The sequence below is a fragment of the Diceros bicornis genome, chromosome 25 (genome assembly GCF_020826845.1).
Source record: "Diceros bicornis minor isolate mBicDic1 chromosome 25, mDicBic1.mat.cur, whole genome shotgun sequence".
Lineage (NCBI taxonomy): Eukaryota > Metazoa > Chordata > Mammalia > Perissodactyla > Rhinocerotidae > Diceros > Diceros bicornis.
The window spans coordinates 47,536,553-47,561,084 of NC_080764.1; the positions used below are offsets into that span (position 1 = coordinate 47,536,553).

Consider the following 24,532-nt stretch of genomic DNA (forward strand, 5'->3'; position numbering starts at 1 on the left):
TAATACTTAGGAAATGTGAACTATTACAATTCTTTGAAAAATTTTAGTGTTTATAACACATCTAGCAAGAAGGGCTGGCTCAAACTAAACCAGGAAATGCAGACATTTGGAAGAAAAGTACCGAACGAAGCTGAGGTGTTACAGAAAACAGCCAGTTGGCTGGCTGCTGAAGGCTGGGTTTAGGGCAGCATTTGCACTGATGAATCCACTAGTCCAGGATGTGGTCTCTGCTTTTGTTAGCGCAGCAATGGGCCACTTTCTCAGTGGTGGCCTCACATTAGAAAGCTTACAAGAATCGATTTGTAAATCAGGAGGGAAATGTACCGACCGTCTTGAGAAATTCAATGATCACACTGCTCACACCACGACCACCTATCTGCCCTTGTAGGAACCATGTGGAAAACTAAAGTGCCATCTGAAGGCTGCTGGGATCCTGATTTCATAGCAAGGAGGGATGGCAGGATGATTCAGATCTCAATGCCAGCTGCTTCAGACAGATGGGTGAGTCCAAATCCTTTGTGAGCAGGCACGGCCACTGAGAACCTGTAGTACTTGAGTCTGAATGCCTGTGTGTCCCTTGTTCTTGGTTTTCTAATCTCTGGCCCATATCGTCCTACCTTTTTAAAAATTATGCTGATACTATCAAATAGTCCTTTACCAGGAATCATTTTCTATTCTATACATCTTTGCTCCAAAGCCTTACATGCTGGCTTTCTAGTGTAACACTAACTCGACAACCTAAGCACTTGTACTCCTAAGGTTGCTGAGAGGACCTCACTGTGCTCTATGGTCCCTAAGTGGCAGCATGGTAGTGTGGCTAGATCTGACTCCTCCATCTGCTGGCTGTGTGACTTGCGTATCAGTTCTTCATTAAAATGGGAAGGTACCTAGCGCACAGGCTTGTTAGGAAGATTAAATGAGTTAATATATATGAAGTGCTTAGCACAGCGTCTGGCACATTGTCAGCACTATATATACGTGTTAAATCAACACACAAATCAGCCTAGCCAACCTTGAGGGCCTCCAAGTCCCTTTCTCCTAGCTGGCTCTCACTCATCCTGCAGGCCCCAGGGTAAGTGGTACCATTTCAGACACCTAGGCTAGTTAGACCCCCTGCTATAGACTCTCACAAAGCTATGTCACCACGAGCGTAATTAGTTGTTGAAAGCCTCTCTTCCCACCATATGATAAGCTCCACGAAAGTGGCGGTAGGTCCCTGCTGTATTCAAGCAAAGAAGGAATATCTTCACTCTTGATTCTGTAAAGAATTTTCTTGAAAATAATTGTGGAAAGAATATACCAAACTGAAGGATCTTAAAGATGACTTGACATTAAGCAACATATTTTGGGCTTACGGAGTCTTAGGCCACTAACGAATAAGAGGAAAAATGTTAGTTTCAATCATAAGGCACTATGACTATAACTGTGTTTTAAATATCAATTTATTATCTTACTTATCATACCTGATGGATGAACAATTTTTTAAAATTTTCATTGAAGTAGTTTACAGAAGGCTTAGTCTGATCTTTAATGACAAATGCAGTATTATTGATAAGCCTTTTGTACTCTTAATAGGAAAAGGATAAAACGTTAACTTTTGATGCTATTATAAGCTTACCAAAATTGAAGGATTTACTTCCATCAACTTGGTAAATAGCATTATTGTCCGTTTTCCAGTAAACCTGTGTATATTCTCCAAGAGCTTCTTCTCTAAAAGAATAAAAACAGTGCATTTTAGTATAACTTCTTTTGAAGTCATGTTACATGAAAAACAATTTAAAATATTTTATCTTCTGAAGAATATTTCAAAAGATGGTAATGACCTATACTATATATAAGACCAATGTGGAAAGTCCCCCTTTGAGGGGTCGGTGCTTTTAACTCCTGCCCTGTCATGGGCCTTTCCTTGGGAAGCTCTCCACTCCCATCCCCCTACCCAGCACTGGCCGCTGAAGAGAGACATTCAAATGGAACTCCAATTAGGTCCTTCCTGCTTAACATCTTTCAAAACCATCTGAAATCCTTAATATGGCACATGAGACTCGGATCACGTTTATTTCTCTCTTCAATCTTATCTTCGTCTAACTTCCTATATACACCCTAACTCCATACAAATCAACTATCTGAAGGCTCCCCCAAGATAACAGATTCAATCTGTCTGTGCCCGGAATACCCTGGCTTACCTTTCCAACAAGTAACTTAACGATTCTTTCATTCCTGAAAAGTGTCAGGAGTTTCCTGATACCAGCCCTGCCCCTCTCCCACACTGTCATCTCACTGAAGGGCTAACAACCCCTCCAGCAAACACTCTCCACCTGCCTGTCATAGCACTTGTCACAATGTACTGTAATGGTTTCTTTATGTAGCTGTCTTCTAATGCATTAGATAATGAGCTCCTAAAAAACAGGGAATTCCTCACCTTGATATTCTCGTTTATTAAACACTCTAACATTTAACACATATTTCTCAAACACAAAAACGTCTTAGTGTTCTGGGGGAGGGGCAGAGACTAGACAAGCAAAAGCCTTCACTTCTTCCCCTTCCACAGGCCAACGATGGTAGTGCCTACACTCTACCAAAAAAAGAAAAGAAAATTTAATGTTGATAAAAGTAGCCATTCAACATTCCGAATGCTGAATTCAGTCGTCGACTGAGCGAAGTCTTGAGCGCCTTCCGAACCCAGGGCAACAAGACAGACTCGCCCGGCTCTCAAGGACACGGCAGACGGGGAGACAGCCGAGGGGCGCGCCGGAAGCTCTTTCCCACAGGCGCGCCGCGGCGGCGGGCGGGGGCAGGGCCGCGGGGTGCGCGGGGCCCGAGTCACAGCGGAGTCAAGCGAATCCCACAGCGGGACCCTCCGACCCCTCCCCGTCACTTGACCGAGAAGGAAACCGTGCAGAGGCTGCGAACGGCCGAGAGACCAGGCGGCCGGCGGGCAACGGGCGGAGAGGAGCCCCTCCTCAGCTCGGGCCCGCCGCGGGGACCTGGCCGGGTCGGCCCGCCTACCTGCTGTTGAGAGGCCGCACGCGCACACAGACGGCGACGGCCGTCTCCTCCGCCATCCTGCCGGCCGTCCTGCCGGCCGAAGGGGGAGCAGTCCAGACGCCGCGCTGCAGCTGCTGCGGAGCGCCGGGCCTCCCCGCCTTAAAGTTTAAAATTTCCCCAACGCCGCGTCTGATTGGGCCGCGGTCTCGTGACGTCATGGGCCGTTCCACCTGCGTCGCGGCGCAGGGGGCGCGAGGCCGGCGCGTGCATGGATAACGGGTGGAGCGGGGTTTAAAGGGCCTGGAGGAGAGCGGGATAGGGGTCGCAGAGAGCGGCTATCCTGGTAATAGCAGAAATTGCTGTCATCTGCTAAAAGCCACTGACGGGCAGACAGCCATTTACAAATACTATCCTTCACCCTACCCTTAAAGAGTTTGCAATCTGTAGGAAAAAGGCAGAGAATTTGTTTTCACTAACAAAACAGAATTACGACCTTTAAACAATGATACTTTTTTTTTTAATTAAAAAAACCTCCAACGACAAGAGTTGAAAGTCACTATCCAGCCCAGAAACATAAGAATCTTGTGCTCCTTAGAAACTCTGAGTTTTAGGTTTTTCCTCTTTCTTTCTTTTTCTTTAAACTCCTGTTTTCATTAGCTGTGAGTTCCTAAAATATTGACTTAGGAAAAGAATTATTGAAGAGTGCAAAAATTCTCTTAGTAATGAGCTGAAACTTTTATTAGCAGAAGTGGGAAAGTGATTCTAAATTCCGTCCCAGAAATAGTGCTTGATTTTCCTTTGTTTTAAATATGTATCACAGTAAAGTATTAACATTTTCTGTAGGAAATTTCATTTTTTTCAGTCCTTTTCTTAGTTGATTTAAGAAGCATCAAGAATTATCTCCTTTCCCTTACCAAAAACATGACCTGCAGTTACTAAATAATTGTTGATTATTTAGAGGAGTAAAAAAGTCTATTGATTTAATAAAACTATTTTGGAAGGTAATTTTACAATATCAATAAAAAATGAAAGGCAAGTGTATCCTTTATGCCAGCAATTCTAAGAATTTATTTATAGATATATTTGAATGACTGTGCAAGGACGTGTATATAAGGCCGTTAGTTGCAGCGTTGTTTACAGTAGCAAATGACTGAAAATACATTAAATACCTGTAAACATGGGACTAAGTGGTTGGCATTTTATCAATACAATGAAACACTATGTAGCCAGTAAAAAGAATGATATAGCTTTTTATGTGTACTTTAGAAAGCCATCCCAGATGTTTCATTAGCTGAAAGAAAGCTAAGGTGCAGAATTGTACGCCCGGTATGGTCCTATTTGATATTTTCAAAGGATATTTGTATGTCTCGATATGCATACATGATTTTGGAAAGATACACGGAATATGCCTAGCTTCTTTGGTGAGGAAGGACTGAGTTAGATAATGGATCAACCTTTCATTGTACAGTAGTCCCCCCTTTTCTGTGGTTTTGCTTTCTGTGATCTCAGTTACCTGAGGTCACCTGCAAACTGAAAATATTAAATGGAAAATAATTCATGAGTTTTAAATTGTATTCCACTCTGAGTGTCGTGATGAAATCTCGAGCCGTCCTGCTCTGTCCTGGCCTGGACGTGAATCATTCCTTTGTCCAGCGGATCCACGCTGTATCCACTACCACCTATTAGGCACATTAGCAATCTTGGTTATCAGATCGACTGTTGGTATTGCAGTGCTGGTGTTCAAGTCACCCTTATTGTACTTAATAACAGCAAAAAAGCACAAAAGTGGTGATGCTGACAATTCGGATATGCCAAAGAGAAGCCATAAAGTGCTTCATTTAAGTGAAAATTTTTTACTTAGTAAGGAAAGAAAAAAAATCATGTGCTGAGGTGGCTGAGATCAATAGGAACTTTTATTACAGTATATTGTTATAATTGTTCTATTTTATTATTAATTATTGTTGTTAATCTCTTCCTGTGCCTAATTTGTAAATTAAACTTTATCATACGTACGTAGGTATAGGAAAAATCATAGTATATATAGGGTTTGGTACTATCCGCGATTTCAGGCATCCACTAGGGGTATTGGAACGTATCCCTCACGGATAAGGGAGGACTACTGTATGCTATTTTATAATCGTCAGTTTTTTAACCATGCAAATAAGTAGTTTCATTCAACTTAAAGAAACTAGTTAATAGGAAAAAAACAATAAATGAGATGAGTTTGCTCGTTCAAGGTGTGTTTTGGTTAATAAGCTGTGAGCTAGTATAGACTACAGTTTTTGTGGCTCAACTCTGAAAATACTTGGCTGTATCTAATAAAATATGGAGTTAAGGAAAGTGTGTTTTAACTGATGTTTTAAAGATAGTAGGCAAACATTGCACATATTTAGCTGTAGGGGAGGAGCTTGTGGAGAGGAAGAAGGGACATGTAATTAATGAAAGAAAGTCTCTGACAACACAAAAGGGATTGGTTCACGAGCACAGAGGAGGGTCAGCCTTCCACTGCTGTGCTCATGGTTGTTGCCATGGTCGTCTATGTTGTCATCATAGCAGCTAACATTTACTGAAGATTTACTATGTGCTAGGCCCTCTGTTATATGCTCTACATGCATTTTTTCATTTAATTTTCCAATTGTGTTCATCAAGAAGTATTCACTGAGCACCTACCATGTGCCAGATGTGGTTTTAGGCTCAGGAGGCACGCAGTGACTGGAATAGAAAAGCAGCTGCTCTCATAGAGCTATGAGGGGATGGATAGTGCACAAATCTCTCTCTCTATTCCTATCTCTATCTCTATCTCTGTCTCTATCTCTACTGCTATTAGGTGGTGGTGAGAAGGGGATTAAAGCCAGATCAGAGGAGAGAGTGATAAGGTGGGGGTGGGGGTGCTAGTTTCTTATGAAACACATTCTTGTGGGAAGAGGCAGACAATACAGAATAAACATGTAAGTAAAATAACTTACAATGAGAGGAGGCGCCACTTTAGATGGGGTGTTCAAGAAAGGCTGAGAGAGGGGCCCTTTGAGGTGAGACCTATATGATAAGAATTAGCCAGACTTGGGAGTTAGGAGAGTGGGCTTACCAGACAGAGGGACAAGTAAGTCAAAGAACCCAAGGCTCATATGTTTGCCACGTGTCTGAGGCACAGAAGGAAGGCTGCTGCAGCTAGAGCATTTTGGGCAATGGAGAGAGGTAGGTGGGGCCAGGTTCTGTGGGGCCTTCTGGGCTATGATGAAATGTTTGGATGTTATTCTAATAGTGAGGAGAAGCCTATGCAAGATTTTAAGAAAGGGAGTAAAAAGGGATTCACTAATTCCTTCAAACAAGATTTTCCTTTCTATTTCACTATGAAAGTAGAAGCAGCTGAAGAAACTTGGCACTGACTCCTGTCAACATGTTTACCCACCTCCTTGTCTGTGCCCATTTCCTTCGTCTTCCAGTTTGTAATGAGATGAACAACCATCTTCCACTCTGACAATATCCCCACCTGTGCACCAGATCCTACCCCTTCCTGCATACTCTTCTCTGTCTTGCATTGTCATTTCCCCTGCTTAATTAAGCCATTCTCATCAGCAAACACATATCTTAGTTTCTCCCATCTTGGATATCTAATAGATACTGCAAACTTAAAATATCTGATACCAAATTCATGATCTTCCCGTCAAAACCTGCTTAATCCACAGTTTTCCACATCTCAGTTGATGGCAAGTCCACTCTTCTAGTTACCCAGGCCACAAACGATGGAGTCCTGGTGCTTGACTTCTTTCTCTCAAAGTTGACATTCAATGTGCCTGAGAATTCTGTTGGAGCTACCTTGAGAATATTCTAGAATATGACCAGTTATCACAAATTCTGCTGTTCATCTGATCCAAAACAGCATCATCTCTCACTGAACTCATCTCTATGTTTCTACCTTTGCCCAAACCTACTACCAGTCTATTCTCAACACAGCAATTTGAGCGATCCTTTAACAATGCAAGTTAGGTCACGTTAATCCTCTCTCAAGATCCCCATGGCCACTCATCCCGATTCTTCTCAGAATAAACCCACAGTCTCACTGTCTCCCCAGCCTTACAGGACCCTGCCCCTTGTTACCCTCTGGCCTTACACCTGCTCTCCCTTTTGCTCTCTCCATTTGAGCCACACTGGCCTCTGGGCAGTTTCTTGAATACTAGACATGCTCTTTGTCTGTCTCTTTTTTTTTTTTTTTTTTTTTGCTGAGGAAGATTCGCCCCAAGCTAACATCTATAGTCAATCTTCCTCTTTATTTATGTGAGCCTCAGCCACTGACAGATGAGTGGTGTTGTTCCATGCCTGGGAACTGAACATGGGCTCCTGAAGAAGAGTGCACTGAAATTTAATGACTAGGCCATCGGGGCTGGTCTCACAGACTCCCTCTTAATTAAAGTCCTTGCACTGGCTGTTCTTTGCTTGTTAGGCCCTTACCCAAGCTATCCATGTTTTTCTTCTTCCATTCAATTCTGGTATCTACTCAGATGTCACCTTCTCAGAACTCTGTATAAAATAGCAACTCTCTTGCCTGCTACCTCGGTTTCTTTACTCTTCTTCTTTTAAAATATTATGATTTTCAGGCATCATATCTGTGTATTAATTTGTGTATATATTATCTATCTCCTCGCACTAGAGTGTCATCTCAATGAAGTTAGAGACATAGTTTTTGTTTACTCCTTATTCCCTGCACCTAGAAAGATTTTTTTTTTGTGTGTGAGGAAGATCAGCTCTGAGCTAACATCCATGCCAACATTTCTCTTTTTGCTGAGGAAGACTGGCCCTGGGCTAACATCTGTGCGCATCTTCCTCTACCTTATATGGGACGCCGCCACAGCATGGCGTGACAAGTGGTGCATCGGTGCACGCCAGGGATCTGAACTCGGGCCACCAGATTTACCCAAAAGGTAAAATAAACCCAAAAAACAAAAAAGAAACTTTCACAATATCTTATCAAGAGCAGACCATAGTCTAAGAAACCTTTGTCCTTTTAACAGAGAGAAATCAAATTCTCATTTTGCACCAGTGTAGTTTTGATATTAAAATTCATTGTTTAAAAACCTAAATAAATCTATTCCAAACACATAAAATTCTTTTCCCAAGATTCCTATTCCACAAACTGCAACTTTTGATATCCATTCAGATTTTGTCCTATGCTTTTTCCTCTTTCTCATTCTGGTACCATCAGTCATTTTACTTTCCTTACTTACTTTTCATACACATTGTTTTCTTTTGCTCTTATTATTTCTAAATAGTTTTAATTACATATATTGGTTAGAATTGTTAACCCTTAGAGTCTTTTATTCCTAGTGATAACTAAGAAGTGAGCAATTGTGGCCTGTTACACTAGCATGCTGTGGATTGGCAAATATACAAATACATTTTATAATTTCTAGGAGTCTATTCTTCCTCATAATAATTTTTTGAATATGGCACAAAACAAGATTGCTAATAGACCCAAATATCTGTAGTTCCTCTGTAAAGGGAAGCCAAAAGTGGATAATCCTATGTTCAGTAATTAATGTTTCAGTATTTTATTTTATTTGTAAATGATTTAGACATTCAATTAATACCCACTGTTTAACTTATTTCAGTATAACTTTAAGGTTTCAAGTTACCGAAAAGATTTTGGAAACTATTTTTAAATAGATATACCATAAAGCATAATTATTGTTGAAAATTTCACTTATAAACTTTTATCTTACTTACATCTATTTAATTCACTTGTTCTTAACAATTATGTTTAGATTAGTCATGAAAATTTCACAAGATATTAAACAGCTAATCATCATCTTCAGATATCTTTCTTGCTAACAAGTTCTGTAACAGAGGTAACATGAACTTATTGGACTTTTAGTAAACCTAGGCAGAATAAAAGTTTTATATTTAATGCTGATAACTCACAAGACATGCCTGTTTTAATTAAAGCAAAAAACTTTAACTTTTATTTACTGGAGATTATTCTATATCACATGAACTTGAAAAAAATTTGGGTTAGTTTCTATATTTTTGAGAGTATACCTGATTTATATAAACTCCTGTTTGTCTTTAAGCCAATTAAATAGAGGTCTTTACAAATTAATTTTGGCAATACCATCTGGAGGTAGGAAAAAATTACACATTTAAAACATAACATACATAGATGCACATAAACACACAAACAGATGCAAACAGAGATCTTATAGCTTTTATTTTAAAATTTTAGGCATGACACAGGTATCGTAATGCAAGATTCACTATTTTTTATTTTATTTATTTATTTTTTTGTGAGGAAGATCAGTCCTGAGCTAACATCCATGCTAATCCTCCACTTTTTGCTGAGGAAGACTGGCTCTGTGCTAACATCTATTGCCAATCCTCCTCCTTTTTTTTTTCCCCCCAAAGCCCCAGTAGATAGTTGTATGTCATAGTTGCACAGCCTTCTAGCTGCTGTATGTGGGACACCGCCTCAGCATGGCTGGAGAAGTGGTGTGTCAGTGCGCGCCCGGGATGAGAACCCGGGCCCCAGCAGCAGAGAGCGAGCACTTAACCGCTAAGCCACGGGGCTGGCCCAAGATTCACTATTTTTTAAAAGAAGAGTTGCATTCAAGTTGTGTTTCTGGCAGATGGAATAAGTTAACTGCTCAGATGGCTAAAGCTTTTTACCAATATCTGTGGAAGAGATTTTTAAGATTTTTCATAAGCCTAGTTTTCAAAATAACCTTTTCTTTTCTTCTCCTTCTGATAAGAATGGTCCTGGTTCCTGGAGAAGACTAGGTAGAGCACTTACACCTCAAAAGGCACAGGGAAGGATGCAAGCTCCACCTGGAAAGACTTTTGTTTTCTAAGTCCAGATCCTTTACAATAGCTGCAAGGCTTTTGAGATGAATAGAGAGGTTTTGGGATTGTTAAAAGGATGGATGGGCTTTGAGTTGTGTCTAGACCCACACTCCCATTCTTGTAAAGACTCAATTTGTAAGACAAGTATGATTGTTTTTAATTTCTCAAAGAATTAAATTGCAACCAGAATAATATCAAGGAGCTGCCCCACCCACCAACCACATTATCCTCAGTTTGCTTCTTTATATCAGGGAGAAGATCTTCAACTAAGATGGAAATCAAAAGATTCCTATTGTTCTAGAGTTAGAGCTGTGTGTCTTTGGAATGTTTTAGCAAATCCTTCCACAAAACTTTCAGAATGTTTTTCTTTCCCTCTGGGTATATAGCTTCGTTCTTGCTTAGGGGAGTAGGCCTAAAAATTTTTTTTCTATCAGGCTCTGAATATAAGCTTCTGACTTAGCCAACTTTTGACCATAGAGCTACTTTAAAAATCCTTTTGAATATCTTGTCAGATTTCAGCCAGGTCAAACAGTAAATATTCCTGGCAGTATTGAACAACTCCATGGACACAAGAGGCAACCCCAAAGAGGTTACAAAAGATACTACCCTCCCAAGATCCAGAGCCACTCTCAAAGAGAATGAAAAGAAAGAAATACTTAAATAATTCCCCTGGGAGCTGGCAACAGTGGGTAGGACCCCAGCCCCAAATGGAGTACAACCCACATTTCTGCCCAGCCATATCTAGTCACAAATGAGGTGTAACCAACGTTTCTGTCTTGCCTTATTTTTGGGGCCCCCAACCTGATAGTTGCCAAGCCAAGTTCTTAGAACACAAAAGGAGACAAACAAGAAGATGATAGACATCCCTAAGAGGGAAAGGATCAACAACCAATGGGTACCTGAAAACAAATTCATGAGTCAAAATTCAAAGATCTAATTCTTACAGATGTTTTTTCCTGTCAATCTGAATTTGGAAGAGAAGGAACAATGTGAAATTTTACATTCCTCTCTTGACCAGGCACCACATATAGAGATCTGGGAGAGCTGACTTTGATAAGAATTCTCACCCCTTGCCAGCTTCCACCAGTTTTCCTGGATCCTGTCTGCAGGCTCTGGAGTGAGTAGGGTATCCCAGCAGGTCTCATCCTGGTCACCAGACGCTGTAGAGGGGCAAAAATAATTTTCCCTCTTCTCTTTATGGTGAGTGCTTGGCTGAGACCCCTTTTTCTCTAGGGCACCTCCTAAATGGATAAGCTTAGCTAGGTTAAAAGTGCTCCACTGTGGCGACTGTAATTTCAGATTATCTTTGGTGAGGTTAACCTACTTGCTCGGCCTTAAAACAAAATTTTATTCACCCAAGGCCTCACACTGGACCCAGTCCAGCTTAGCTCAGACCCAGTCCAACTCCAGACCCAGTCCAGTTTTTAAGTCAGACCCAATCTGAATCCAGGCAGTTTTCAGACCCAGTCTGGAAAAACAAATGCTCAAATAAAGTTTGAAATCTCATTATGCAAAAGCCGTGGAGCTAGGATCCCAGAGGGACCACCTCCAGAGGAGCAAGAAAGCAGTGAACTCAAGGGACTGAACAGGTACCCGCCTGTTTGTTCGTTGCTCTTGGGGGCCTTCAGGGGTCTCCCTCAGTTCCCTCATCTAACACCAGAACTGTCGAAAGATAAACTGAGGCATAATTAAAAATTTTAAGAGTTTATTTGAGCAAGAATAGATTTGAGTTCGGCAGCATCCAACGTAGCAGACAGACAGGAGCCCTGAGGAGCTGTACATGATGAAAGACTTCTATAGGCAGAAGGGAGTGGGGACAAGGAAGTTATACTAGACAAAATAGCAAATTAGTTATTGAAAAGTTACTTTCTTTTAGAGGATGGCAAGGGTCTATCAGACAGATTACCAAACTACTGCTGATTAGGTGATCCCTGATTGGTTTAAGATTCCATTTCTGGAAGGGCTGAAACTGTTAGTAAGTTAAGTCTTGGTTTGGTGACATGGTGCTTAGCATAAGCGATTCCATTTTGGGCCTGTTGTCTTGTTTTTAACAGATTAAAGAACTTAAATTATGGAACTTCTGGAGAGGGAGGCTTAAAATTTGTATGCATACCATTGTTCTAAATGGTAATTAAAAATTTTATTAACCTTTTTCTTACCTGAAAGATTAATACATGCAAGTGATAAAAAATTTAAGTAGTATAAGAAGAAGCACAATGAAAAATAGATCTTCCCACATCTGATCCCCTGGGTGCCAGTTTGTCTCTCCAAAGGCAACTGTGCCATTTCCTAGAGTGTTATCCTCAAGTTAATCTGTAGATATGCACATATATGTATCTTTTTCTATATTGCATATATTATTACGTAAATAGGTACCTGCTATACATGCTGTAGTGTACTTTGTTTAAAATGTGATCTTTACATAAATATCTTCATTCAATTCAAGAAGGTAAAGTGAATTTCTGAGGTGTGTTAATTACATGCACTTCCATGTTGAGTTTTCCATTATTTCCCACCCCTCCCAAACTGTGTTTATTTCTGCTGAAGCTGCAGAGGGCACTGTAATCCTTCCCGAGGCATGGCATAGCCTTGGATAGAGTTTTGCAGTTCTTGAATGTGGTGCAAATTTTAGGAGTCGTAGACGCTCCTGGTATTGCAAATATATCTGAATTCAAATTACTTATCTGTGCTTACTTATTTAATGCATTTCATGTAAAATTAATTGCAATATGTATTTATATCATGCCATCCCCTTCAACAGGAGTAATTTTTGTTTAATAGATACAATGTTTAATTTCCAAAGCACAAGTCTTGTCTTTAATCTCGCAACAACTATCTGTAATGATCACAGACATAGTGTCCCTTTCCTTTTAATCATGGTTATAGAAGAGATGAGTGGCATCGGGGAAACTGCACTGGCTTGGGTCAGTCCAACTCCACCATTTATAAGCTGTGCTACCCTAGAAAATCATTTATCTCTCTGATTCTCCATTTTCCCATCCACAAAATGAGAAAATTGGAAGATAATATTTCTAAGGTTCTATTCAGCTTCAATAATTCTATGATGTCTTCATAAATAAAGAAACTTGTTAAAATTGAGTATGGATGAGTGTCAAATAGAATATAGATGTGTGAGAGGATGGGAAAAGCAATCTAGGTTACAGAGAAAATCTAAGATAGTCAGTGTCACAGAGACTGATGGCAGTCCACCAAAATCCACTCTCCTCTTTCTGGCCAGCAAGCGAGACCACATTCCCAGCCTGCGTTGCAGTTAGGCTGCTACTTCTAGGCCTCAATAACAGAAACTTCATGAGGCCACTCCTCCTCCCTCGTCCTTGGTGAGCATCCTGCCTCTTTCCCTAGTTGACTATTCCAAACCTTGACCACTGTCCTCAAGCCTGGGCCCCATCTCATCCTTATTGAGAAACTGGGGACATCAGGCAAGCTGTCTCACCACCCAGCTCTAGCACCCCTACAGCCTGCACTCCAACTGGTCTATATCCCATCAATTCTTGCCCTTTTCCTGCACTTCCAGAGAATCAGGTGTCTGTCGTGTCGAAGTGGATCCTTCCATTTTTGCCCTTGATTCCTTCCTCTCCAGGCTCCTCCAGGACCTGGCTCCAGCAATTATTCTCTCTCTATTTCAGAAAAATGCTAGAAAACAACAAAAGAAGAGTCATTTGTAATTCCGCTACTCTAAAAAAATTATCTGAACTTGTCAAATGAATGTTCCTTATCACCCACCCATCAAATTTCATCTTCCTTAAAGTGACTTTAATTAAGTTTCTTTAGGACCTTTTCTTAAATATAAGCAAGAAATCTGTATAGAGAAGTAGCTACATCTATATCTTCAAGAATGTAATCATTCTGTATCTATTGATGTGCAATTTCCTTTTTACACCAACAATCAATATGTAGATCTGCCTTTTTTTAATTGGCTGCCTAATATTCAATTGTATGGTTACATTGTAGTTTATTCAGCCATTCTTTTATGGATATTTAGATTGTTGCCAATTTTTCAATATAGCTTATAATACAAAAATCCATCTATATATGTCTTTACACTCTCATACTTTTATTTTATTTATTTATTTAATTTTTTATTGAGATGACATTGGTTTGGAACATTATATAAATTTCAGAGGTACATCATTATATTTTGATTTCTGTGTAGAGTACATCATGTTCACTACCCAAAGACTAATTACAATCCATCACCTCACACATGTGCCTAGTCACCCTTTTTGCCTTCCTCCCTCCCCTTTTCCCTACTGGTAACCACCAATCTAATCTCTGTATCTATGTGTTTGTTGTTGTTGTTTTTATCTTCCATTTATGAGTGAGATCGTATAGTATTTGACTTTCTCCCTCTGACATATTTCACTTAGCATAATATCCCCAAGGTCTATCCATGTTGTCACAAATGGCAAGATTTCATCTTTTATTTTATGGCTGAGTAGTATTTCATTGTGTACATATAATACATCATCATTATCCATTTGTCCCTTAGGGCACTTAGGTTGTTTCCAAGTCTAGGCTATTGTGAATAATGCCACAATGAACATAGAGGTGCATATATCTTTACACATTCGTGTTTTCATGATCTTTGGATAAATACCCAGCAGTAGAACAGCTGGATCGTATGGTAGTTCTAGCCTTAATTTTTTGAGGAATTTCCATACTGTTTTCCATAGTGGCTGCACCAGTTTGCATTCCCACCAGTAGTGTATGAGAGTTCTCTTCTCTCCACATCATCTCCAACACGTGTTATTTCTTGTCTTGTTTATTATAGCCATTCTGACGGGCATGAGGGGGTGATGTCTCATTGTAGTTTTGATTTGCATTTCCCTAATGATTAGTGATGTTGAACATCTTTTCATGTGCCTGTTGGCCATCTGTATATCGTCTTTGGAGAAAAGTCTGTTCAGACCCTCTGCCCATTTTTTAATTTGGTTGTTAGTTTTTTTTTGTTGTTGAGATGTATGAGTTCTTTATATATTTTGGAGATTAACCCCTTATGAGATATATGGATTGCAAATATCTTCTCCCAATTGTTAGGTTGTCTTTTCATTTTGTTGATGGTTTCCTTTTCTGTGCAGAAGCTTTTTAGTTTGATGTAGTCCCATTTGTTTAGTTTTTCTATTGTTTCTCTTGCCTGGACAGACATGTACTTGAAAATATGTTGCTAAGACTGATGTCAAAGAGTGTACTGCCTATGTTTTCTTCTAGAAGTTTCATGGTTTCAGGTCTTACATTCAAGTCTTTAATCCATTTTGAGTTAATTTTTGTGTATGGTGTAAGATAATGGTCTCCTTTCATTCTTTAGCATGTGGCTGTCCAGTTTTCCCGACACCGTTTATCAAAGAGACTTTCCTTTCTCCATTGTATGTTCTTGGCTCCCTTGTCAAAAATTAGCTGTTCATAGATGTGTGGGTTTATTTCTGGGCTCTCAATTCTGTTCCATTGATCTACGTGTCTGTTTTTGTGCCACTACCATGCTGTTTTGTTTAGCACATCTTTGTAGTATATTTTGAAATCAGGGAGTGTGATACCTCCAGCTTTGTTCTTTTTTCTCAAGATTCCTTTGGCTTTTCGGGGTCTTTTGTTGTTCCATATAAATTTTAGGATTCTTTGTTCTATTTCCATGAAATATGTCACTGGAACTTTGATAGGGATTGTATTGAATCTGTATATTGATTTAGAAAGAATGGACATCTTAACTATGTTAATTCTTCCAACCCAAGAGCATGGAGTATCTTTCCATTTCTTTGTGTCTTCTTCAATTTCTTTCAACAATGTTTTATAGTTTTAGCATAGAGGTCTTTCAATTCTTTGGTTAAGTTTATTCCTAGGTATTTTATTCCTTTTTGTTGCAATTGTAAATGGGATTGTATTCTTAATTTCTCTTTCTGCCACTTCATTGTTAATGTATAGAAATGCAACTGATTTTTGTGTGTTGATTTTGTATCCTGCAACTTTACCGTATTCATTTATTATTTCTAAAAGTTTTTTCGTGTATTCCTTAGGGTTTTCTATATATAAAATCATGTCACCTGCAAATAGTGACAGTTTCACTTCTTCCTTTCCAATTTGGATCCCTTTTATTTCTTTTTCTTGCCTGATTGCTCTGGCTAGGCCTCCCAATATTATGTTAAATAAGAGTAGTGAAAGTGGGCATCCTTGTCCTGTTCCTGCTTTCAGTTTTTCACCATTGAGTATAATATTAGCTGTGGGTTTGTCATACATGGCCTTTATTATTTTGAGGTTCTTTCCTTCTATACTCATTTTATTCAGAGTTTGTATCATAAATGGATGCCGAATCTTGTCAAATGGGTTCTCTGCATCTGTTGAGATGATCATGTGATTTCTCTTCATTTTGTTAATGTGGTATATCACGTTGATTAACTTGTGGATGTTGAACCATTCTTGCACCACAGGAATAAATACCACTTGATCATGGTGTATGATCTTTTTAATGTACTGCTGTATTCAATTTGTTAGTATTTTGTTGAGGATTTTTGTATCGATGTTCATCAGTGATGTTGGCTTGTAATTTTCTTTTTTTGTGTTGTCCTTGTCTGTTTTTGGTATCAGGGTAATGTTGGCCTCGTTGAGTGAGTTAGGAAGCTTCCCCTCCTCTTCAATTTTTTGGAAGAGTTTGAGAAGGATAGGTATTAAGTATTCTTTGACCATCTGGTAGAATTCTGGTGAAATCTACCAGGGAAGCCGTCTGGTCCTGTGCTTTTATTTTTTTGTGAGGTTTTTGATTACGGTTTCGATCTCCTTACTGGAGATTGGTCTATTCAAATTCTCTGTTTCTTCTTGATTTAGTATTGGAAGTTTGTATGATTCTAAGAATTTATCCATTTCTTCCAGATTATCCAATTTGTTGGCATATAGATTTTCATAGTATTCTCTTATAATCTTTTGTATTTCTGAGGTGTCTGTTTTAATTTACCCTCTTTCATTTCTTATTTTATTTGAGGCTTCTCTCTTTTTTCTTGGTGAGTTTAGCTAAAGCTTTGTCAATTTCATTTATCTTTTCAAAGAACCAGCTTTTAGTTTCATTAATTTTTTCTTTTTTTTTTTAGTCTCTATTTCATTTATTTCTGCTCTGATTTTTATTATTTCCTTCCTTCTACTCATTTTGGGCTTTGTTTGTTCTTCTTTTTCCAGTTCCTTTAGGTGCATTGTTAGATTGTTTATTTGAAATTTTTCTTGTTTGTTGATGTAGGTCTGTTTTCCTACAAACTTCCTTCTTAGAATTGCTTTTGCTGTGTCCCATAAATTTTGGCTTGTCGTGTTTTCATTTTCATTTGTCTCCAGGTATTTTTTATTTCTCTGATTTCGTCACTGACCCAATTGTTGTTCAGTAGCATTTTGTTTAATCTCCACATATTTGTGGCTTTTCTAATTTTCCTCCTATAGTTGATTTCTAGTTTCATACCATCATGGTCAGAAAAGATACTTGGTATTATTTCAGTCTTCTTAAATTTATTGAGACTTGTTTTGTGGCCTAATATGTTATCTATCCTGGAGAATGTTCTATGTGCATTCAAAAAGAATGTGTATTCTGTGGTTTTTGGATGGAACATTCTGTGTACACCTACTAAGACCATCTGGTCTAATGTGTCATTTAAGGCCAATGTTTCCTTATTGGTCTTCTGTTTGGGTGATCTATCTATTGGTGTAAGTGAAGTGTTAAAGTCTCCTACTATTATTGTGTTACTGTCTATTTCTCCTTTTATGTCTGTTAATAATTGCTTTATATATTTAGGTGCACCTACATTGGGTGCATAGATATTTACAAGTGTTATATCCTCTTGTTGGATTGTTCCCTTGATCATTATGTAATGCCCTTCTTTGTCTCTTGTTACAGTTTTTATTTTAAAGTCTATTTTCTCTGATGTAAGTATTGCTACTCCAGCTTTCTTTTCATTGTTATTTAAATGAAGTGTCTTTTTCCATCCCTTCACTTTCAGTTTGTGAGTGTCTTTAGGTCTGAAGTATGTCTCTTGTATGCAGCATATATATGGGTCTTGTTTTTTTAATCCAATCAGCCACCCTATGTACTTTTATTGGAGCATTTAGTCCATTGACATTTAAAGTAGCTATTGATAAGTGTTACTTTTTGTTATTTTTTTCTAGGTGTTTTAGTAGTTCTTCTCTGTTCATTTCTTCTTTTCTTGCTCTCTTCCCTTGTGGTTTGATGGCTTTCTTTAGTATTATGTTTGGTTTCCTTTCTCTTAATTTTTTGTGTATTTATTATAGGTTTCTGGTTTGTGATTACCATGAGGTTCATATATAATAACGTACATATATCACAACCTATATTAAGTTGATGGTGTCTTAAGTTTGACCTCTTGCTAAAAGCTCTACCCTTTTCCTCCTCTCCTCTCACATTTTATGTTTTTGATATCACATTTAACATCTTTTTTGTGCATGTGTATCCATTACCCTCTCATCATGGAAATAGATAATTTTAATATTTTTGTCTTTTGACCTTCATATTAGCTTCACAGGTGGTTGCTCTGCCACCTTTACTGTATATTTGCCTTTATCAGTGATTTTATTGCTTTTTTTTTTTTTTTGGTAATTTTCTTATTCCTATTTGTGGTCTTTTCTTTTACACTTAAATAAGTCCCTTTAGCATTTCTTGTAAGACTGGTTTATTGCTGTAAAATCCTTCAGTTTTTGCTTGTCTGGAAAATTCTTTATCTCTCCTTCCATTCTGAATGATAACCTTGCTGGGTAGAGTATTCTTGGCTGTAAGTTTTTTCCTTTCAACACTTTAAATATATTGTGCCACTACTTTCTAGCCTGTAAGGTTTCTGCTGAGAAGTCAGCTGATAGCCTTATGGGGTTTCCTTTGTATGTAACTTGTTGCCTTTCTCTTGCAGCTTTTAGGATTCTCTCTTTATCTTTAATTCTGGACATTTTAATTATAATGTGTCTTTTTTTTTTTTTGTGAGGAAGATCAGCCCTGAGGTGACATCCATGCTAATCCTCCTCTTTTTGCTGAGGAAGACCACCTCTGAGCTAAAATCTATTGCCAATCCTCCTCCTTCTCTTCCCCCCCAAAGCCCCAGGAGATAGTTGTATGTCACAGTTGCACATCCTTCTAGTTGCTGTATGTGGGATGCAGCCTCAGCGTGGCCGGAGAAACAGTGCATTGGTGCGCATCCGGGATCTGAACCTGGGCCACCAGTAGCAGAGCACGCGCACTTAACTGCTAAGCCATGGGGCCGGCCCAATTATAATGTGTCTTGGTGTGGACCTCTTTGGGTTTATCTTATTTGGTGCTCTCTATGCTTCCTTTATCTAGATGCCTGTTTCCTTCCTTAGGTTGTGAAAGTTTTCAGCTATTATTTTTTTGCATAGATTCTCTGCCCCTTTGTCTCTCTCTTCTCCTAGCACACCTATAACACGGATGTTAGTGCACTTGATGTTGTCCCAGAAGTCCCTTACACTCTCTTCACTCTTTCTAATTCTTTTATCTTTTCAGCTTGGGGAATTTCCTCTAGTCTTTCATCCAGCTCACTGATCTGTTCTTCTGTATTATCTACTCTGCTATTGATTCCCTCTAGTGAATTTTTCATTTCCGGTATTGTATTCATTTCTCATGGATTCTTTTTTATATTTTCCAATTCTTTGTTGAATTTCTCACTGAATTCTTCCAACCTTCTCTCAAGATCAGTGAGCATCCATATGACTATTAGTTTGTATTCTTTATCAGGTAGATTGTTTATCTCTATTTCATTTAGTTCTTTTTCTGAGGATTTGTTCTGTTCCCTTATTTGGAACATATTCCTTTGTCTCCTCATTTTGCCTCTTTTTCTGTGCTTATATCTATGTATTAGGTGGGTCAGCTATATCTCCCAATCTTGGAGAGCTGGCTTTATGTAAGAGATGCCTTATGAGGCCCAGCAGTGTGCTTTCCTCTCATCACCAGCTCCAAATGTTCCAGGAGTGTCCCCTGTGTGGGCTACAAGTGTCTTTCTGTTGTGGCAGGGTTGTTCTTGCTGAACGTTCCCAGGGAGGCTGTCCCCCTGGCTGGCTGGTTGTAATGCTCAGCTGCATGTGGCTGCTATAGACCCTTCAGTCACTTTATCAGGCATGGAGAGCCTCAACACAGTTGGCTGCAATGTCTAATAACACATTCCTTTTGCAGTTTTTCTGAGGCAATAGTCCCCCAGCATGGCTGGTTGCTAGGCTCAGGGACTTACAATTGCTATAGGCCTCCAGCCTGCAAGGCTATTGTCAGCTCTCTCAGTAGTGCAGATATGTGGGGCCAGCCCCAGGCATAGCAGCACACAACTGTTTCAGGCACTGGAAGGTGAAGCCAATCCCCTATGTGGCTTTTTGAGAAGCATGAGTTTGTAGCAGCTGACAAGTCCCACTGCCCACAGGACCACACCCCCATCAATACAGTCCTGCCCCACGCACATGCTCTGACCCCCTGAAGCAGACCCACTCACCCTGCTGCAGATGCCCCACACACTCCATTAACACAGGCCAGCCCCTTGAGCATGCCCTGCCCCTCGAACACACCCTGCCCCTCAGAGGTGGACTCACTCCCCCCCTGCAGAGGTCCCACACAGCCTGCCTATGGGGGACCAGAAGTTGCCCAAGGGCTTGCTGTTGTTTGGGGCCAGTCCCTATGGTGGGCTACCTGCCCTGTTGGAGCTGGATTAAATTGGTGCTCTAGTGGGTGGGGCAGAATCCTGTGCTAACAGGCCAGGGGAAGAACTCCAATGGCATCTGCCAGTGTCTGTGTCAGCACACCTGTACTAGGTCACAATAATGGCTACTGCCAGTGTCTCACTCCCTGGGGAGGTGGTCCCAGTCTAGGGAGGTCTCATCTCTTGTCAAGATGCACCCAGAGCCTATCAAGTGAGTCTCTTTTTGCCAAAGGACTGTGCACCTTTCTTTCTGGTGATTTTAGGTTGCTATCTGAAATGGGTGAATTTGTGTGTGGGCCCTTTAAGACCAGTCTTTCCTTTCCCTTATGTTCGATAGCTTTTCTGGGTATTCCCTGTTGCTGTTAATAGCCAGCAAAGCCAGATATTATGACACTCATCTCTGTTGTGCTGACTCCAAAAGCTGCTTATTGTGGCAATGCTCTCCCACTCAGATTCCCCACTCCTCCAGGGAACACTTCGTACTTTAGGTTTGCTCCCAGCCATTAAGCACCGTGGCTGGAACGTGGCTTTTTTCTCTCCAGACAGGTATTTCCCCCTCTTCCACTTCAGGCAGCACTGTCCCTTGTTGTGGGGATTCTTTTTATCCAGTTTTCAGTTCTCTCTCAGGAGTAATTGTTCCAAGAGTAGTTGTAAATTTGTTGTGTCTGTGGGAGGAAGTGAACTCAGAGTCCTCCTATGCCACCATCTTCCCAGCAAATTCTATTTTGCCCTTTTAAAAATAGCATTTAAAAGTAGAATTTCAGACCATTCATTTATTTTCCAATATAAAATTTCATGGTATGACTCTCTCTTTAAGCACTGTATCAGCTGCATCTTATAAATTTGATATCTTATATTTCCCTATCAGTGAGATTACAAAATTTTGTTTTCTCTTTTTTTCCTTATTTGATCTGTGAGCTATTTACAAGTTATTTTCCAAAAAATATTAATTTCATATCTCTCATATTGACTTCCAATTTATTTCTAATTTGGCTACAGAATACGTTCTGTAAGATTTTTATTTCTGAAACTTATTAAAGCATTATATAATCCACCATATGGTGGATTAGTGCTCCATGTGCATTTACAAAGACTGTGTATTCTTCAGTTGTTGGTTGCAGTTATCTACAAATGCTAAGAAAGCAATTTGGTTGATAGTCCTATTCAGATTTTATACACCTTTACTATGTTGTTCAAATTTTCTATGAATTGTTAAGAGAAAGGTGTTGTAATTTGCAATTCTGAGTGTAGCTTTGGCTATTCCTCCCTTTATCCATGTCAAGTTTTAGTTGCATATTTTGTAGCTCTGGCATTATATTTATAAACAAATAATGTTCTTTTTGATCAATTAAACTCTTTATCTTTATGAACATTTGGCATTATAAAAGCTTCTTTTTATTTCTGGCATCAGTCCTTCTCTTGAAGTCTATTCTGTCTGGTATTAATAAAGCCCCTCCAGATTTCTTATGCCACTATTGGCATGGTATATCTTTTTAGTCCTGTTACTTTCAACCCATATGTACCTTGATTTTTGAAGTGCACTCTTTGTGAACATAGCTGGATCTTTCATTTCTTTATTTTCTATGTTTTTTCTTCATAATGGGTCACATTTTCTTCATTCTTCATGCATTTAGTAATTTTTTATTGTACACATCATCCTGGGTGTTGCATTGTTGAGGCGTAAATTTTGCTATCTTCCTCCCGAAAGCATCGAGCTTTGTTCTGGCAGGCAATTAATTTTTGAGCTTATCTCTTTGGTATTCACTAGGCTTTTTTGAATTTTATTAGAGTGGGTCTAGAGGAACACTTACTCTTAGAAAAGTGTAGCTTTTCACATATATGTGGCCTTTCTGGCATGTCAATAAAATCCTTGGGATGTTCAGTTTGGTCTCTCCACACTGGCTTGGTAGGACTCCTGTATCACTAAGTACAGTGCAACTTCCAGAGTCCCCTTTCTGCTCATACCTCCAGGGTCTGTAAATAGCTAATCTCTCTGGACTAAATTAAAGGAACTGTTTTATTTTTTAAGTCCTAGGGACTATTGTTTATTATCCAGGTAAAAATGTTGAGAAGAGAGTTAGTGGTATGAATCTGGATTATAGGGAATTATTCTGGTTTGAAAATATAAATTTTTAATCTTTAGCTCACAGCATATAAATACAGGAATAGGTATTCTCTGCAGATGTAGGCAATCGATTTCTGTAAAAGACTAGGTAGTAAATATTTTATGCTTTTTGTGTCACATAAGGTAATTTGCAAAAAAAAAAACAGAACAAGACTTCTGGTTTCTATTCTGCATGTAAGGAGAGTGGAAGTTGCTACTCCATACTAACAAGTAAAAAGCTCAAGGGACTGAAAAATCAACTCTGCTAGGATCCTTAAGAGAGGTGAGAACACAGGGCAAACCACTGCCCTGAAGACTGGAGACACAGAGGCGCATACAGGGGTCACGGCTTACCAGAGTGGACTCGAGCGGAAACTGCTGGAGGAACCAGTGCTGGAGTAGGAAACCCTGAACTGTAGCTGAGCAACCGCGGAGGCTCAGTGTGGACCGCTCCGAGAGTTAAAAACTCCGGGGGGACGCCCGCCCCGCCCCTCAGCGCTGGCCCTACAGCCGGGGCAGCGAGCGGCGGCTGCGGCCGGAGGGACGGGGAGCGCGGCGCAGGCGGCCCGGCCCGGCTCCCGCGCTCTCGCTGCTGACCTGCAGCCTGTGGCCGGCGCGCGGACGGCACGAGCCAGGAGTGCTGCACGGCGCTCATCGACAGGACGGTGCAGGAGCCCGGCCGCGGCGCCCCGCTCTCGTTCCGCATCAACCGCTGGCGCTACTGGCTCGACTGGCCCAAGGCCGAGGTCCGCGGCCAGGTCCTGGCGCCGCTGCCCATCCACGGAGGTGCTGATCATCTGGGATGTGATCCTCAAACACGGTTCTCTGTCCCTGCTAATGTCAAACAGTGGATTGCTTTGCTGCCAAGGGGAAATTGCACATTTAAAGAGACAATGTCACGGGCTGCTTTCCACAATGCGGTTGCTGTAGTCATCTACAATAATAAATCCAAAGAGGAGCCAGTCACCAGGACTCATCCAGGCACCGGAGATATTACTGCTGTCGTGATTACAGAGTTGAGGGGTAAGGATATTTTGAGTTATCTGGAGAGAAACATCTCTGTACAAATGACAATAGCTGTGGGAACGCCAATGCCGCCAAAGACTTCAGCCAAGGCTCTTTAGTCTTGTTACCAATATCCTTTATTGTTTTGATGATTATTTCTTCAGCATGGCTCATATTCTACTTCATCCAGAAGCTCAGGTACACAAATGCACGCGACAGGAACCAGCGTCGTCTTGGAGATGCAGCAAAGAGAGCCATCAGCAAATTGACAACCAGAACAGTAAAAAAGGGCGATAAGGAAACAGACCCAGACTTGGATCATTGTGCAGTCTGCATAGAGAGCTGTAAGCAGAATGATGTTGTCAGGATTCTCCCCTGCAAGCGTGTTTTCCACAAATCCTGGTGGATCCCTGGCTTAGTGAACATTGTACCTGTCCTACGTGCAAACTTAATATTTTGAAGGCCCTAGGAATTGTGCCAAATTTGCCATGTACTGATAACGTAGCATTTGACATGGAAAGGCTCACCAGAACCCAAGCAGTTAACCGAAAATCAGCCATAGGTGACCTCACCAGCGACAACTCCCTTGGCCTCGAGCCACTTCCAGCTTCGAACTTCTCTAACTCGGGGATCTCGCCTCTTCCTCAGGATGCAGAGCTCACTCTCAGAATGAGGGAGATCAACATTGCAGTAACAAAAGAGTGGTTTATTATTGCCAGTTTTGGCCTCCTCAGTGCTCTCACGCTCTGCTACATGATCATCAGAGCCACAGCTTAGTGTGAATGCTAGTGAGCTAGAATGGTTTTGAAGAAGAAAAGAACTGCTTTCTGACTGATTGCCTTGAAGGAAAAAAGAACCTATTTTTGGCCATCATTTACCAATCATGCCAGACAGCATTTATTTTTAGTGCATTTTATTTTTTCGT

General features: G+C 40.2%; 1 protein-coding gene and 1 pseudogene across 5 annotated transcripts in view; one reads left to right on the forward strand and one right to left on the reverse strand.

The window, feature by feature from the left end:
• The window catches only part of LOC131421879 (centromere-associated protein E-like), a 79,474-nt gene extending 76,378 nt beyond the window's left edge, over nt 1–3,096 (reverse strand). For all 5 annotated transcript variants that reach the window (XM_058568791.1, XM_058568788.1, XM_058568789.1 and 2 more), the window contains exons 1-2: nt 3,007–3,096; nt 1,619–1,710 (exon numbers count right to left, since the gene is read on the reverse strand). In XM_058568791.1, coding sequence (XP_058424774.1) covers nt 1,619–1,710; nt 3,007–3,062 — 148 coding nt within the window. In that variant the 5' untranslated portion in view covers nt 3,063–3,096. The remainder of the gene's footprint in view (nt 1–1,618; nt 1,711–3,006) is intronic.
• Nucleotides 3,097–4,578: 1,482 nt separating this feature from the next.
• On the forward strand, nt 4,579–24,532 carry LOC131421904 (E3 ubiquitin-protein ligase RNF130-like; annotated as a pseudogene).